This window comes from Dermacentor albipictus, chromosome 8 (genome assembly GCF_038994185.2).
Source record: "Dermacentor albipictus isolate Rhodes 1998 colony chromosome 8, USDA_Dalb.pri_finalv2, whole genome shotgun sequence".
In the NCBI taxonomy this organism is placed as follows: Eukaryota; Metazoa; Arthropoda; class Arachnida; order Ixodida; family Ixodidae; genus Dermacentor; species Dermacentor albipictus.
This window is the reverse complement of record NC_091828.1, coordinates 15,034,123-15,052,197: the sequence shown is the minus strand read 5'-3', so window position 1 is coordinate 15,052,197 and position 18,075 is coordinate 15,034,123. Positions and strand designations below refer to the sequence as shown.

The following is an 18,075-nucleotide window of genomic DNA, read 5'->3' as shown; positions in this document are numbered from 1 at the left end:
TTTTGCGCTCCTTGCTCTCTTTCCCAACTACGTATCCTATTTTCAATATGATGCGTCTATGGTCACTCCTATGGTGCTACACGCTTCCTCATTGATGACCATTTCTCCCAACTTATCGTGAGTTCCTTCTGTCATAGTAATCAATGGTCGATTACCGGTTTCCCACATCCCACGTGATCTGTCCTTCACACTTAGGCCCTGTATTCATGATAACGAGGTTATGTTGCTCACAAAGGTCTAGCATTGACTTCCCGTTGTTGTCGGTATAGCCATGTAAATCCAGTATGTGGGCATTCATGTCACCTAATAGGACAATTTCAGCACCATTCCCGAAACCCTTAATATCAGCACTTTTGCATTCGACCAACTCCGTATTCTTCTCTGTGCAATTATTTGCGGTCCGCAAATACGTAACGCCCAGCCAAGTCCAGGGCCAGGAGGCAAGCGCCATCTGGGTGTGTTGCAAGAAACCCAGCGGCGCGCTTGAGCGAGACCGCAGTGGTCTAGTATAATATGAAGGTAGTGTGCTAAGCGCACACCAGCAGCAACGGGGTGAGGTAAAGCCACCGAACTCAACTTGGAAATGGAGCTATACAAAGAAATCGATAGTGCGACCCCTGGTGTACCACAGGGAGAGCGCGTATGCAAAGAGGCGCTGGGGACGTGCACAGCCAGCACCGCGGCGTTGAAGCAGAGACAGAAAGTGTGCGAACGCGGTCGCGGACGCTACAGTGATCTCGATGGTATGGCGCCGCTCTTTGCATATGTAGCAATATGCGCTTTCCCTGTGGCACACCAGCCGTCGCACCGTCGATTCCAATGTATCGCCTGGTTTCCAAGTTGAGATCTGTGGCTCCAGGCGCGTGGCGCCGCTGGGCTCGCTACCCTTGTGTTCGAGTGCACTGTAACAGCAGCAGCAGCAGCTGCGCCTGGAAAGTCGGGAGAAGAGGCAGAGAAAGCTGTGCTTCAATAATAATTTCTTGCTGCTCTACTTCTGTTGCATTTCTAGTCAAACCTATTTGAATTTTTCCAGTAGGTAACCGAACTTGAGAAACGTTACAAGCAATAGGTATTGCGTGCCCTTTTTGTACTTGGGCGACTACGTTGGATGCATCGGTAGTTCCCCCATCAACTGAGGTTCGTTATGGAAATCCCACGTGTGCCTCTCGGCCATTCCACCACATCTCGGCATGCTTCTGCCAATTTTATTCTGCTATACCAGCGGCCCTATGAAGTTGACATGAGCATATTAGAGGCTCCTGGATGTCCTCGTAATGGTTCACGCGTCTAAGTGATATAACTTTCCTTCAATATCTGCGTGAAAGTCACGTAAACACATGTCAGTATGAATTAAATTAAATTCTGGGGTATTACGTGCCGAAACTACTATTTGATTATGAGGCACGCCGTATTAAGGGACTCCCGTTTAGTTTTCTTTAACGTGTACCAATGCATGCATTGGTACACGTTAAAGAAAAGAAAAAAAGAAAAAAGGACTAAAAGGGGTAGGGAGGTTAGTCCTTTTGGGGACTAACTGATTTGCCACAACCATTAGTCCTTTTGGGGACGAACTGACATGGGATGAACTGTTACTCCCCATGCGCTTACTCCTTCGGGGACTAACAGTTACCCCTGCCCGATGGTCCTCAAGGGAGTAACTGTAATTCGTTCCGATGCTCTGCAAAGGTGGAATTAATTAAATTAGGCATTTATACCCTAATAAAAAAAATTATTGAGCTGAAAAAAAAGCGCATGTTAGAGCAGGATTCGAACTCACGTCCTCTCGGTTACGAATCAGGTACCTCAACCACTTGACCACGCCGCTTGCTTTTCAAGTGGGGATATTTAGACAAGGTTAAGCATGGGAACGCAAGTGCGGCAATATAAAAGTGACTCCGTATTTTGTGTAAGCTATGCAGTGAGAGTCTAACGTTGAGTGTACTTGCAACCATGAGCGACTGCCAAAAGAAATCAGCCCGAGTATTTTTAGGGTGATTTAAACTGAGGCACTACGCCATGTATACGTTTAGCGAGCTCAAACGGGGCACCGAAGACGACAGAGAAGGGCAATTTCTCTGCCGCTTAGCGTGTGCCGTTTGAGCTACACATCGCTTCAGTTCGCAACCTCCTTGGAACGGAAGGAACTTAGGTACTGTTGACCAAGAAAATCTAGCTGTCTATCAATGACTTGCGCGTTTAATGTGTATCGCTCGATCACTTATGGGGTGCGCACGAAGGGCATGCCTCTTCACATTCCAGTTTTAACTTTCACGTAATTTTCTCACGAAGAGGCAAGGTGCTGCTTTGCATGTAGTTCAAGAGACAATGCACGATCTTCGAACCATTCACGATTTATAGACAATGCCATTTTCGCCGCATCGCTCCATGACACAGACGAAAACACGAAGTGCCTGGGGAGTAACTGTTGCCGTTCGTCCTCCCATTGCTCTCTTTCCGAGCAGGGACTAAACACTTACTCTCCGAAATTTGCACACGGCACGCACATTCGTGCAGTTAGTCCTTTGAGGGACGAAAGCGCCCTTTTTAGGACTAACGGCGCAGTTACTCCCGTTTTCCCCGGGATTTTTCTTAGAGTGCATGGTACACGGGCGTTCTTGCATTTCGCCTTCATCTTAGTGCCGGGATTTATTTATTTATTTATTTATTTATTCATTTATTTATTTATTTATTCACAGTACCTTACAAACTCCTGGCCGATGCATAGTGTAAAAGGGGCACTAACACGGTAATTATATCTGGCGACAAATACAGAAAACTTATGACAAATATGGGCGGTAAAATCAAGGCGACAGTGAAAAACAACGCAGTAAAAGACGTGAAAAGTAATACATGAGCTAAACTGTGTACGACAAAAGGCTCATTATAATCACAGTGCTCATGGTCAAGCCAGAATACACATATAATAGAACAAGTTATACAAGGATGAACACAAAAATGACATTCAACAAGGAAAAGGAAAAGTGTGAGAAAACACGCCCAATTATAAACAAGTAAATTGAGTATTCGACAAGTGTTGAGCAGTTCCAACGCTGTTTAGGCATGAGATGTTCGTGCAGGCGGTCATGCAATGTATCGCGATCAGGAATGGAGACGATATCGTCAGGAAGATGGTTCCAAAGTGAAATAGCATGCGGCAGCGCTGATGAGTTAAACGCTTGTATTTTACCGAAGATACACTTGATGCTAACGTGATTGTGGAGCCGCAGAGACATGCGTGATGGGGTTTTCAAGGGCAGGACAGGTGGCCAGGTGAACTTAATGTATTCATAAAGGAAACACAAAAGGGAAACGGAATGGCGAATTCGAAGAGGGTGCAGTGAGTTTTCAAGCTTCATTTTCGTAACGCTAGATTTGCGATCATAATTTCCAGAAATGAACAGGGCAGCCAGGTTTTGTACTCTTTCTAAGTTACTGATTAAGTTATGAAAGGCGCTATAACGTAAAACTATTCCAAACATTTCTATTCCAATTCTGCAATCTGCCCTCCACGATTGGTGAAACACTTTTTTGTACCACCCCACTTAACCTATCACGTGACGTCACGAAAACCGCGATCATCTGGCATGAGGTGTTCACACTGATTATGCATGATTTTATTGAACAAAAGAAAAATAGTTATTTCTGATTCGACCCCTTTTCGCCATTAGCCCTCGGCTATTGTTCACAAGTTTTCGGGGTGCAACCACTTCACCTGTCTGTCACGCGACGTCACAAAACCAAAAAAATTCACCGCGTCAAAGTGACGTGTACGCGATAACGATGCATCAATATGTCGAACAAAACTTAATTCTCTGTTGAGGCTGGCTGCCCCGTTCCGAAAGAAATAAAAGATGGCTGCCGCCGATCGCTCAGGCACTGGCGACTCGCACCTGCCGGAGAGCATGGGTTTAATTGCGTATTATTAAAACTTTTTGCGTGGCAGTGTAACGTTTTCGAGCACTTTAGGCACCTTTACGACCTCGTTCTGCAAACTCTTCTTTGCTGAGGATTCGTTTCAGCGTCCTTCTTGAGCTTCCGTTGCATGCCGCCGTGATTTTCGGCGAGACACAGCAAGCTAAGTAAGGGAAAGTGGACCAACCGCCGACGTCGGCACCACCCTCTTCATCCGTTTATCGATTTTCAGTGCAGTGGCTCGGCCCCATTGAATCCCTTTGTACTTGAACGTTCTCCTCGCCTCTTGTCAGCCTATTAGATAAGACAAGCCGTTCAGTGTAGGCAATGCTATTCGTTTTTCAAGCAAACAAATGTGACCTCCTATGAACGAGGAGAGCGTTTTGTTGGTCCGTTCAGACAACCCTGCGGGTGACCGCCTGATCCTTGCGTCGGCGGTTACTCAAATTTGACGTCAGGAGATTGGAATAAAAAGATATTGGAATAGTTTCATGTTATAGGACCCTAAGTTACCAAAATCGTGACGCGATTTCCAACTGTGTGCGAGTGAACGTTTGGTACTCTAACTTGCGAATGTTAGGTGGTCATTTACACAGATTGCGACGAGTGCACTCAAGCGTTTGGGATGCTTTAGCACAGTTAGCAATAATGTGGGTGGACCATGAAAGATTGTGTGAATTGCTAAGTACTTGTATATGGAGATATGGCAGAGTTGTTAATAAAGCACGGAAAAATCTGAGTTGGATATTTTGCGACTGAAAGAAATTAGCTTGCATTTGCGCCAATTTAAAACCATTTACCATTAACTACATAACATGCCTATTAGGTTAATGTCGTTTTGCAGGATAACGTGATCATCCAGAGAAGTTACTTTTCTGTAAACGATACAATCATCAGCGAATACTCTTATGCTTGAGGAAATGTTACGGGCAGAATTAAGAAAAACAAGGGCCTAGACGCTGCCCTTAAGGTGTCGCAAGTTACATCAGCCAGAAAAGAAGCTCAGGTGAATTGTTGAATATTTCGGGTTGAAATATATGTGAATTGTTGACGAAATGAAAAAAAAATTCCCGTTCAAGATAAACTAGCATAGCCTAGTGGAAGAGAATTTTGAAAACAACCGGCAATGGGCAACACAGTCAACTGCATTGGAAAAGTCAAGAAAAATGCTGTCAGTTTGTGAGGTATTGTCCGTGTTAAAGTGCAAGTCGGTTGTAAATTCAAGCATTTGTGCATCGCAGGACATATCGTTTCGAAAGCTATGTTGATTAATAAAAAAGAACTGATTAGAAAGCTGTGCGAGGCCATAATATGCTCCAGCAACTTACGGGACATGCATGTTAAGGAAAAATGGCGATAGTTGTCTGGTACGTTTTTATTTCCGGCTTTGAATACTTGGATTAGCTTAGCCATCTACCAGTCTTTGGGTAATTGGCCGGTCGACAAATATTGCCTAAATATGTAAAACCACATTTTACTAATAGGGGTAGGGTATTTTTAGTATTTGAGAGTTCAGATTACCGATACCAGCAGACGTAGATAGTTTGAGGTTATTTATGAGACATGCAATGCCTTCTGAAGTGCTCGTTATGGGTTCCACATAAAGGTATTCTGGTTCCTGAACTACGGGCATGGTTACATGATCTTCCTTTGTAAATGGTTATCAAACAAACTTGTTAAACTCAGATGAGCACTGCGCATTCGTTAAGGGAACGTTGTTATAGTTGAGAAGACAAATTTATCGCGCTGGATTATCAGGTGATACGGTTTTCTAATGCTTTCTTGGGTTTGAGTGTAAAAGCGAGGGAAGGTCACATGAGTAGTACTTATCTTTAGCTATGCATATAGCTGAAAATACTATTTTGACACCTGCCTTTTACTTTTGCCAGGAAGATGGGCTCGATGAACACTTGGGAGCTGTGTAAAACCATTTCGATCTTGTTTCGTAGTCTGCGAAGTGACTAGTTAAACCAAGAATTTTTTTAATATCTGAAATGGAAATAAGAGACAAATGCTTGTCGACTATATCTAACATCTTATTTTGGGAAGCCAGCCAGTTTTCATCCAAAAAATGTTGCGGAAAAGTTGGTATAAAAGACTGATAGAAAAACACCGCCAATTCCTTGTTCATGCTGTTATACTCTGCTTTATTGTAGTTACGAACCAATTTATTAGCTATAGATATTATGTTTCATACCGGTTTGAGGATAGTGAGTCTCTGGTCACTAAGTCCGTCACAGTGCTGAATTGGGCCTATCGTATCAGGAACTGTGGTTAGCATTAAACCTAAAAGGTTATTGTCACGTGTAGGTTTATTTACCACATGGGTAAAGTTAAACTCCCATGACAAGTTAACGAAATCTGTTGAAGTATGGCAGGACGATGACAAAATTGACCAGTCATTGTTCGGAAAATTGAAATCTTCGGAAAGATAAACATGATCCATAGGACAGCTCTTGATTGCTACTGAAATACTGCTTCATAAGTCCTCTAGGAACAAACGACTAGCGTCAGATGGACGATAAGAAACGCCTATTCGTAAGTTAACAGCGTGAGCCCTGCAAGTAGCCCATGTTATTTCTAGGTTAGAATTTGTGTCTATACCGGAAAGTGGGACTGCGTTTTAATGGCCAGCAGTACCCCTCTGCCCCTCCTTTGTGTGCGATCAAATCGATAAATGGTGTCGGCCCATTCGATCAGGAATTCATTCTCCCGGATCATCATCATCAGCCTGGTTACGCCCACTGCAGGGCAAAGGCCTCTCCCATATTTCTCCAACAACCCCGGTCATCTCCAACAACCCCGGTCAATTCCCGGATATTAGGGTGCAAACAAGACTCTGGTAATGCTAGGATATCTGACTGGCTGTCATCAAAGAATGACGGGACCTGATCATACTCAGCCTTCTTCTGTTAGTGAATAATAGTGAGAGTGATAGCTGGTTTCGAATGTTTGGAATGACTCATCGTAATAAGCAAGGAGACCTCGCTTCGCATCAAGACGGCAAAAGGGGCCAGTGGGTTGGGATTCATAGTAAGGTTCGTTACAGCGCAACACAGGAGAAGGACAAAAGAAGGTATGAAACGACGACACTGCGCTGACTCTCAACTTATGTATTATTGAAAATGTGTCGAACATATAGGTAGGTGCCAGTTGATAAGTTAAGTTATGGGGTTTTAGAGGCCAAAACCACGATCTGATTATGAGGCACGCCGTAGAGGAGGACTCCGGAAATTTTGGCTACCTGGGGTTCTTTAACCTGCACCTAAATCTAAGTACACGGGTGTTTTCGCATTTCGCCCCCATCAAAATGCGGCCACCGTGACCGGGATTCGATCCCGCGACCTCGTGCTCAGCAGCCCAACACCATAGCCACTCAGCAACCACGGCGGGTCCAGTTGACAACCATGAGAGGCACGAGACAGAGATACATACAGGCCACTGTGACCCACTGACGCATAATCAAAACTTACATAGGTAACGCAGTTCCTTGTCATGTAGAGAGATAGACTGTTCGCTGATACATGCCTTGTCCGTAATCTTTAAATCTCTGTGTCTCGTGCATGTCATGGTTATCAACTGGCACCTATATATATTGATACGGAACAGCCGCCACAGTCTGGCTGCACTGAGGAGGAAGAAGACGACGTGTGCCCGCTTGATATAGCATCGCCATTTTGGCCTCCGTTAGCTCCCCTGTAAATAAATTGTAAATAGCATTGGGCATCAGCTACACGTAACAATATGTTCGACATATCTTCAGTAAAAAATATGTTCAGTCAGCGCTCTGTCGTCGTTTTATACCTTCTTTTGTCCTTGTCTTGTGTTGCACTGTAACGAACGTTACCATGATTTCGTTTCGATAAGAGTTGCTGCACTGCATCAGAAGCCTCTTGGTGTCTTGCCTCCCAACGCCATGGAAGCTCCTTCTGCAGCAACTCGTACAGCAGACATGCCGTCGTTGCGCTTTTTACTAAAAATCGGTCATAGAATGCGAACAACCCGAAAAAAACCTACAGTGCCTGTTTAGACTCGGACCGGGCACCTCCTCGATCACCACTACCTTGCCTGCTGTTTTGTGGACTCCGTTCCCATCAATATTGTCACCCAGGCACTGGACATGCGACACACCAAAGTGACATTTAGACCTGCTCAGTCAGAAATATGCCCGGACCTGTCATTGTAAAACAGCTTTCAATACTTTTTTAACAGCGGAGCTGTTTTAAAACGAGCTTTCGCCGTCCGGCGTCCGCCGTCAAGCAGGGGAGTGGGAGCTTGAGTTCACCGCCAGAGGGCGGTAAGCTGAATCTTTCCAATGCAACAAAATATCCTAGACGAAGATGGAAACAAAGTGGAAGGGGAAGCGACATAAAATTACATGCGAAAAATAACAGCCGAATGTTTCTAAGGCAATGACGACGTTGTATTTGAAGATAAAAAAAAGCATGAAAGAGACCCAAGGGAAAAAGGAGCTGGTGCTGACAAATTTCAACTGAAAGAAAGCGGAAGAGAAAATTCCTAAGCGCACAGCCACGGGGCTAGACGAGGTTCCCGTTAGCCTGATTAATGAACTAGGACCAAAAAGTAAGGAAGCCCAGGTGAAAGCAGGGGAAAGAACATTAAAATATACACGAATTCCAGACAATTGGCGACAATGTCGAATGAATTTTATTTATAAAGCTAAAGGGGAGAAAGGTAGAATTCACTGGTATAGACCGTTGACCGTTACATCGGTAGTACACAGCCTAGCAATGCAGGCAATCAAATTAAAGCTGCAAGCATGGGCAGAGAATATTGGCATTGTGGGAGAACTTCAGAATGGCTTCACAATAGGTAGGCGTTTGGATAACTTATTTGTTCTTGCACAGTGTATTGAAATATCAAGAGTAGAAAGCAGACCGTTATAGGTGGCCTTCTTATATATTACAGGGGGTATGACAACGTAGACCGCAGCATTTTGCGGGATATTCTGGAAGGAGAAGGCTTAGGCGATGATTGTTTACAGCTTTTGAGAGAGATTTACTAGAAAATACCGTTACCGTTGAATGGGCAGGGATGAGGAGCGAGGAGAAAGTTGATGTCAACAATGGACTGAGGCATGGGTGTCCTTTATCCCCACTGCTGTTTATGATGTACATGATGAGGATGGAGAGGGTGCCAGAAGAAGTAATATCGGGTTTAATCTCTCATACAAACAGGCGGGTACTGTAGTAGAGCAGCAACTCTACTCAGTACCCGCCTGTTGTGTCATGCGCAGGACATTGTGTTGCTAGCTGACAAGAGTGATTTGCTACGCCCAGCTAATATCTGTAGACAAGAAGGCAAGAATTTAGGTTTGAAATTAAAGCGCTAGAAAATAGAGTGTTATGGTGTTCAATGAAAACAATGAACAGACAGTGGCAATACAGGGACAGGAAATACCTCGGGCAAAAGAATATAAATGCCTCGGTATATGGATAAACGAAGGCAATAGATATATGGAAACACAGGAATAAATAACAGTAAAGTGGAAGAGAAATGCAGCCATAATGAAGCACAGAGTGCTATGGGGATAGAACAAGCACGAGGAACCTCCGGTGTATTTGGAAAGGTGTAATGGTTCCAGGCCTTACTTCTGGAAATGCGGTTGTTTGTTTGAAATCAGGGGTACAATCAGGACTCGATGGCAACCAAAGGTCAGTGGGACGCCTCGCATTGGGCCCTCATGGGAAGACTACAAATGAAGCTGTGCAGGGTGATATGGGCTGGACAAGCTTTGAAATGGGGGAAGCTCACAGTAAAATTGATTATGAAGAACGACTGAGAAATATGGAACGAAGTAAATAGGCTGGGAGAATGTTGAGGTATTTTTACAGGAAAAACATTCATTCGCAGTGGAGGAAAAGAGAACTAGGAATCTTACCAGCAAGTATGCTGCCTGTAGGGTGAGCAACAAAGCAACAAAGAACCACAAGCGGAAAGTCAGAGAGGCTGAGATAATCTCATGGGTGGCGGCAGTGGTAAAGAAATCTGCCATGAGTAACTACTTAAGAGGAAAAAACGAAATCAGGAAAGAAACAATTTATGGTAACTTAAAGCGAAGCTCATTACTTTTCAAAGCGAGATCAGGATGCCTTAGAACACGCATATATAAGGCGAGATATAAAAACAAAGAGGAAGCATGGGCTTCCTGCGGTACAGCTAGGGGAACCATGGAGTAAGTTTTATTAGAATGTGCAGATATTTCCCAGTGGTTGATTTAGGAATCACTAGCCTCCTTGAAGCCCTTGGGTTCAGCGAGAGCAGGGGGAAAGTAAACCTGTTTGCAATAGAGATTAGTAAGAGGCGACTGGAAGATTGGTGGAAGAAAAGAAGGGAAACGACAGACAACAGAGGCGTACAAAAACAAAGGTCACAATAGGGGTTCGGGAACTTTGGTTATGGGAATTCGTCATAGGTCGGTTTTTCTTGTTTTCTTTTTTTTTAGCATAGGTACGACACTTGGGAAATATACGATAACAGCTTGGTCGCGCAACTCACCGCGCCGTTCCAAATGGGGCGCTCCTAAAATCCTTCCACCCACCCATCCATCCATCCATCCATCCATCCATCCATCCATCCATCCATCCATCCATCCATCCATCCATCCATCCATCCATCCGTCGGTAAGCCCCGTGAACAAAACCAACGGTAGCGATATGCTTTTATCTTGCCGCTGCCACTACTGCGAGGAATCAGGAGAGAAGATCTGCGTCTGCCAATTGGTCGAGCGCTGTCACGTGGTACTTCCCGCGGCCTTTTCATTATTTTTTTTTCTTTTCCGCATGCCGGCGCACTCGCCGCAATGACGATTGGCCCTCGAATTGCGGCGGCGAGGCATTTTCAAGAGATTTCGCAGATTTGGCTAAGGTTTGGGCCTAACCTCGGCATTGAAGAACTCAGTCGTGTTTTGTTTAGCGTTACAGATCGATTTTAGGAGTGCTGTAGATGCAAACTTGTACGAACTGAGCTTTTTTTTTCGTTGAAGGAGTGTGCAGCACGGGTGCACGGAGCTTAAGCATGGCTGCTATTCGCGGTGCTCGTTCAGGTTTTCTTCCTGATTGCGCTGATTTCCTGATGAAGCTATGAAGTGCGTAGGCTATGCGCTCGCATATACCGTGCTAAAAAAGTTACGCGCCTTATTGTTGTACTACTAAGAGTGCGTAGTTCATGTTTTTGTTAGGCGCAGCAAATATATTTTGCGAGGACAAGCTGTTCATTACCAAGTGTAAATGACTTTGGCTATTGTGAGTAGGCTTTCTCCGTTTCACCGTCTCAGCAGAATAAAGTGGTGCACGAGTTTGTTGGCTCATACTGACTTGTATCTGCGCAAACAAAAGGGGGAAAATGCCCATTTATGGAAACCACTTCTATGTGTTACTTTCGTCCTTGCATACCCTTTGTTTGCAAATGAAGTTCAGGTTCCACTGTGACGTTTGTGCTTCAGAGCCAACGGAACGAGCTTGTCATAAAAGCGTAGAACCAGGTTCACCGCATAAAGAGACGCCAACGTCATGACGAAACGACGAGAATAGGTAATATACTCCGTGTAGATCAGGCACGTTTCTAAATCACGCCCGCGTTATCCAGGCGAATATGTCACGCGCCTTGCGTTCGGTAACCGTGATACTGAAATGATTAAATTGTGAAGCTGCGCACACGCAAGTACACATGCACGCACTTACAGCAGCGTAAAAACGTCCAAGTTGTTGAATCCGCAGCTAGGCAGTGCTGCACACATTCAAACGCAGCGCCTTTCGCATGCACAGGCGAAACCTTGACTTCATTACAGCCCTTTCACGCCGAGCAAGTGACTTTCGAAAACCGAGTAAGTAATCTGATAGATGCAATAGAAATAACTCGTGAAGAGGTTTGATATGTACCAGCCACATCAGTGTTTTTGCCTGGAGGCGCAGTGGCCATAACAAAATAACACTCAAATACACCTCTCGCAGGTATATGAACATCGTGTACATTACGGAAACAGTATAGGGGAGATAAAGTGGTCTGATTCTTGTGCTAGAACTCGACACTGAAACAAATTTGTCCACGTATCAAGCCTCAAAAGGCTTCTCTAACTGAAAGTAGGCTGCCAACCCGATGCGGCAAAACAAGAGGGCAGTTGCTGTGCCTAAAAAGCACAAAAATCATATGCATCTGCCAGTGTCATTGCGTGTCGTCATCGTTCGTAGCACAGCAGACAATGAAAAAGCCTTAAATACTGTGAAAATTTGTGCGCGAACACCCCACAACAATTTTTAATATTTCACCTCGCGTAACTCTATGGCTGACGGTGTGTCCCCCATGCGAACGACCAAGCTGTCAGGGTGAACGAAGAGGGAAAACGCGAGTGGTGACGAGACCAGGAGAAGGAGGGGCCGGGCAAGGACGAACGTCGCCACCTTTAATATTATTCAGTGGGTAAGCGAGGGTAAACGCTAGCGGTGACGAGACCAGGAGAAGGAGAGGCCGGGCAAGGACGAACGTCGCCACCTTTAATATTATTCAGTGGGTAAGCGAGGGTAAACGCTAGCGGTGACGAGACCAGGAGAAGGAGAGGCCGGGCAAGGACGAACGTCGCCACCTTTAATATTATTCAGTGGGTGAGCGAGGGTAAACGCGAGCGGTGACGAGACCAGGAGAAGGAGGGGCCGGGCAAGGACGAACGTCGCCACCTTTAATATTATCAGTGGGTAAGCGAGGGTAAACGCGAGCGGTGACGAGACCAGGGGAAGGAGGGGCCCGGCAAGGACGAACGTCGCCACCTTTAATAATATTCAGTGGGTAAGCGAGGGTAAACGCTAGCGGTGACGAGACCAGGAGAAGGAGAGGCCGGGCAAGGACGAACGTCGCCACCTTTAATATTATTCAGTGGGTAAGCGAGGGTAAACGCGAGCGGTGACGAGACCAGGAGAAGGAGGGGCCGGGCAAGGACGAACGTCGCCACCTTTAATATTATTCAGTGGGTAAGCGAGGGTAAACGCGAGCCACCTTTAATATTATTCAGTGGGTAAGCGAGGGTAAACGCGAGCGGTGACGAGGCCAGGAGAAGGAGAGGCCAGGCAAGGACGAACGTCGCCACCTTTAATATTATTCAGTGGGTAAGCGAGGGTAAACGCTAGCGGTGACGAGACAAGGAGAAGGAGGGGCCAAGCAAGGAAGAACGTCGCCACCTTTAATATTATTCAGTAGGTAAACGAGGGAAAACGCGAGCGGTGACGAGACCAGGAGGAGGAGAGGCCGGGCAAGGACGAACGTCGCCACCTTTAATATTATTGCAAGCGGGCCAATCAGAGGGCGTGCCGGGAAGAAAGGAGGAGCGCACCAATCAGAGCACGCACCGTAGGAGGGGAGAGGAGATAGAGATATTCTCACGGAGGAAGGAAACTAAGGAGAGGCCCTGACGTCACTCTTTGTGAAGCAAAAGTGAAGCCGGAAGTTGGCGGTGCTCATGGCGATGCTCCGCCTTTTGTGCCACCCTCCTCTCTTGCTTACATCTTTCGCTAAACCACGCCGCGCTGCGCGTGTTTTCGGGCGCGGAGCGCGCGCGCTCGCGCAACATCCGGCAGAGCACGGTGCAGGTAACACAGCGCAACAAGACACGGTGACTAACGCAAACCGGCCCACACAGCGCCTTTGCCACGGCACGAAACTTACCAGAGCAACACGTGTGAGCGCTCAAAAAATCAGAACAACGCCGCCATTGTGGCCCAACAGGCGTGGCCATGCAGCAAAAAAAATAAAAAAGCAGCAAAAAAATGAGAACCTATACGCCATTTCCGCCACACTTTTCTCCTAGCGCGCGGAGGGGGTAGGGCCTCTCCTTAGTTTCCTCCCTCCGTGGATATTCTTGTTTTGAAGGAGGAAAAATTGGGGTGAAGTGCAGCGCAGTAACTGTCTCTCAGGATAGGTCACCGGCGCGCGCTCTTTCGCTCCATGAATGCGGCTCGGCGCGAGAGGCCGCGGCTGTTCGCACGAGAGCGGACCGCGAATGCCGCTCTGATCCCGAGCTTTGAGAGCGAGAAACGCAAGCAAAGCGCCGGCGGAGGGAAGCCACTACCGCCGAGGATCGAAAACGGGAAGCGCAAAACGAAATATCACGTCTTGCGATGCATTTCAAACAACGCTTCGCTTTAATAGATGCTCCATAATTGCCACACGGGAAATTCTGTGCAGAGGTGAACCGCTACGACACGCTGCGTAAGATGCCGGTTCCCACAATGCCGAATGACGTCTGCCAAGAGAAGGTCAGGTCCGAATCCTCGTTGGGCTCCAGCTATAACCTGGACGACCACTACTTCTGCTGCGCCATGCCTCAAGGGGTCATTTCATTCCAGGTGAGACTCTAGGGCTACTTTGAGGCTGCCATTTTAGTTATTGAGATATAGATATTTTGAGTTCAAAGAACAGCGCGTGGTTGAGCGCTGGTCAAATCTCCGTGAACTGATATATAGTTGTGCTCTTCAAGCTTAATTGTCTTTGCAGCAATGCACTGCTGTTGCAACTAACTCGTGTGCCTCTGGGATACCGGATGGTAATCTTTTTATAAGCCATTTGATGCTACTTTGCGAGTTACTGTGCTTTTCAAACAGCGCTGATTTCATTGACTATTATTGTCTTTCACAACGAAGTTCTTTTTAATTGCAATCTACATCAGACGCACAGAAAAAGAAAATTATGGAGACCCAGTGCGCCCGTTGCAATACATGTTAAGCTGTCTCTTTTTATTTTGTTACTATGTTCTTGGATGTAAGGATCTAGCCCGCATTCACAAAAAGCTCTTGCACCAGAATTGTTTGTAAGAGCGAATCGCGGCCAATTATGATGTAGGACAATGAAGGCGGCAGGCCAATGGCGAAGAGCGCTGACACCTTAGTGTAATTTGCACCTTGAATTTTTTTCACCTTCACCTTGTTTAACAAACATGTGCTGTGAATTATCTCATCACCCCGGGACACTTCATCACTGACCACTGTCGTAAAAATTGTTCATGTACGGTGGGTGAAGCCATTCACTCCTCGTTGAGATGTTCTCTAAGTTGGGGCCAGGTTGGCCGCTTTTATGACGGGGGCAACTTTGTGCAAGCACTATTAACCTACTTCATAGTTTTAATACCCACGCCAGCCATCATCGTCCATGATCTTCCTTTCTTCCCGTATGAGCTGGGTCGCGGGAAGCTGGCATACCTATTTAGTTTGGTTCAGGCCTCGTTTAAAGCAAAATATTGGAGCGATAACCTTGACTTGGTAGCACAACGTTGGTTACTGTTCACTGACATACCTTTTTAGTTTGGTTCAGGCCTCGTTTAAAGCAAAATATTGGAGCGATAAACTTGACTTGGTAGCACAACGTTGGTTACTGTTCACGATAAGTATTTAGAACAGCAAGGGGAACAAGATAGACAAGACGAGCGCTCACTCGCAACTGAAAGTAATAAAAAAACGATATGAACAACCACAACTTCAGGTTACAAAGGTATGTCATCCTCAGTACCAAACTAGCACCTTGACAAGTTTCAACGGCGCATGTGCATACACACATAATCTGTGTTTGGACCTTTCTTCTCCGAGAGTGTGTCACACTGTAATGCACACATTACTGTGTGCGACGTGTAAGGCTTCTGTATCGCAAACCTGGTTTGTTTCTGCCTAACTGTACTGTGTACGGCCGTCCATTAAATAAGTGCTTCACAACCACGCACGTTGATATGAGTTCTAATAATGGTGCGTTACCTGAACCGGCGGGCATTGTTGCACGGCTCACCTGGGTCGTCGTTGGAATTAATGTGCTGGTGTCCCTGTGCGCTTAATCGCCCATCGCATGAGCACATTTTGGTGGATTGAATGCGTTGAGTTCTCAGAACACGTCCAGTTAGATTAATTTCTTTACACCATCACCAGTTTTCATATAAGCGTTTTGAAAGTTGCGGTTCTACTTTATTAAAAAAAAAACCTTTTTTAAATCCGTGCTGAGCAACCTAAACCGGAAAGGTAATATTGTCGCACAATTAAGAGCGCGCGTATCTCAGACCATGGACCAAATTCATAATTCTTTCAACATTAGTATTATACGCTAACTCACCGTCTCTTATATGTCAATTCTAATATGCGCCCTAAATTGAGAAGATGAAGACATAATTAGTTTCATTTCATGAAATAGTCAATTATGCATTTTCATATACATTTCAAGCAAATAGCAATACAGCGTAAGGCCTGGAATTGCGTATTTGGCCGCAGGCAATTGACAGATAGTCAGAAAAGACACAAAAATGCAGCATATTTTTGTTGAAATAAGGCTGCTGGTACATTTTGTGATTCAGGCCGCGCGTTGACATTGTTTTCTGCGATTGTGGCTACCAGAACACCGTCAACGCGACAGAGCCCTGTTATGTGGCACAAGTATAACACATGTGGGCCCTAATGCATATGGAGCATTAACGTGTTTCTGCCCTGGCAGTCGTGCACCGGTGGAGGTCTGACCTGCGTTCCCAAAAGTGGAAATGGGCGCTACGTGTGTCCCGGACTGGCAACCTTCAAGGAGGACGTGAGCATGGGCCCCAGCATAAGCGGCATGTTTCTGCGGCTCAGCGACCACATCCCGTGGATACAGTCCGTGCTGTCAGAGGGAGACTGAGATGCTTCGTGCGCACAATGAATGGCTTTCAATAAACATGAATGCAGTATCACAAGGTCCACTGTATTGAAATTTAGCTTAATTTGTGCTAATGGGTGGATGATTCTGAGTATGCTGGCAACATAAAGTTGCAGCGCAAGCAGTAGTGATAATAGCGCCCTCAACATCTGTATGTGACATGCGGACCTCGCGTTTGCATTGATATCAGAAACCTAATGCACAAGCCGTTGCCTAAATTGAGAGATGCAGCCATTGCCGTATAGTGACTGTGTCAACTTCGTTCGTTACTTGAAGGTGCAGAACACATCAAAAGATCGTGACCTACACTGTAAGAAATGTTTATTTATTTTTTATTTTATTTGAAAATACTGCCAGCTGCTTTTTGGCAGCCAAAGCAGGAGTGGTACATTGAGAATAAAAAGGGAGACTGTACAAGCAAATAAAATATCAAAATAAAATTCGAACACAGCAAGCTCACACACAGTGCAACACAGATCATCCTTGTACCCTAGTGCGCAGAACAATATCTCTGAAACTAAAGACACGAGTTGAATAAAAATTCGGTACGAAAAGAACTGCGTGCTTCGCTCACAACTGAGAAATAGCCGATAAGGAAGAGTCGACAGTACGCTTGTTCGTTACCTATTGTGGAAGCCTGTTCCATTCTCTTATCGTTCTAGGAAAAAATTAAAATTGATAAGCGATAGCTCCAGCCTGGGGTACAATATGGGTAAGTTTGTGCTTTCCGTGGGTACTTCTACACGTGTTAAACTGTAAGTGTTTGTAAAAATTCATCTTAGTTTGGCTGTTGACTATCGTGTAAAGCATCTTCAGATGGTGTAGCTTACGGCGTTCCTCCAGTGTTGGAAGACCAGACTTTGAACGAAGATCAGATGGTCACACTTGTCTTCCGTAGGCATTAAAAATAAACCTGAGTGCTCTTTTTTGTGCTTTTTCCAGCCTATCTGTATCAGTCATAGTGTGAGGGTCCCAAACGACATCACCATATTCAAGTAGAGGACGCACCTGTGAAGTATAACCAACTAGTTTCATCTTGCTGGTACAGTGCTTCAGACGTTGCCGAAGTAACCATAGTCTTTTTGAGGCTGACGAAACTGTTTTTAATGTGCGCACCCTATCTTAAATTGCGAGATATTTCAATCCCCAGATATTTAAACATATCGACAAGAGTAACGCCAACGTCGTTAATTTTGTACGCATGCGATAGTGGACTCTTTCTTGTTACGGTCATTTGGGAGCACTTAGGGATATTTAGGCCCATTTGCCAGGTCTGGCAACAGTTAGAAATTGATGTTAGGGAATTGCTTAAGAGTGATTGATCATCTTTGGTTTGAATGACATGATAAACAACGCAGTCATCCGCGAAAAATCGGCATTCTACAGCAGTGCCATGTGAGAGATCATTCAGATAAACAAGAAAAAGTAATCGTCCAAGGACGGACCCTTGAGGTGCGCCTGAAAGGACTGGAAGCATTGATGATTTAGGGTCAC

At 45.5% G+C, this 18,075-nt stretch overlaps 1 protein-coding gene across 1 annotated transcript in view; it reads left to right on the top strand.

Annotated features, from left to right (window-relative positions):
- Positions 1–16,618, top strand: part of LOC135896651 (trithorax group protein osa-like) — a 238,164-nt gene extending 221,546 nt beyond the window's left edge. Inside the window, exons 9-10 of the mRNA XM_065425128.2 lie at positions 14,107–14,267; positions 16,387–16,618. Of these exons, the coding sequence (XP_065281200.2) occupies positions 14,107–14,267; positions 16,387–16,563 (338 nt within the window). The 3' untranslated portion in view covers positions 16,564–16,618. The remainder of the gene's footprint in view (positions 1–14,106; positions 14,268–16,386) is intronic.
- Positions 16,619–18,075: the final 1,457 nt, after the last annotated feature.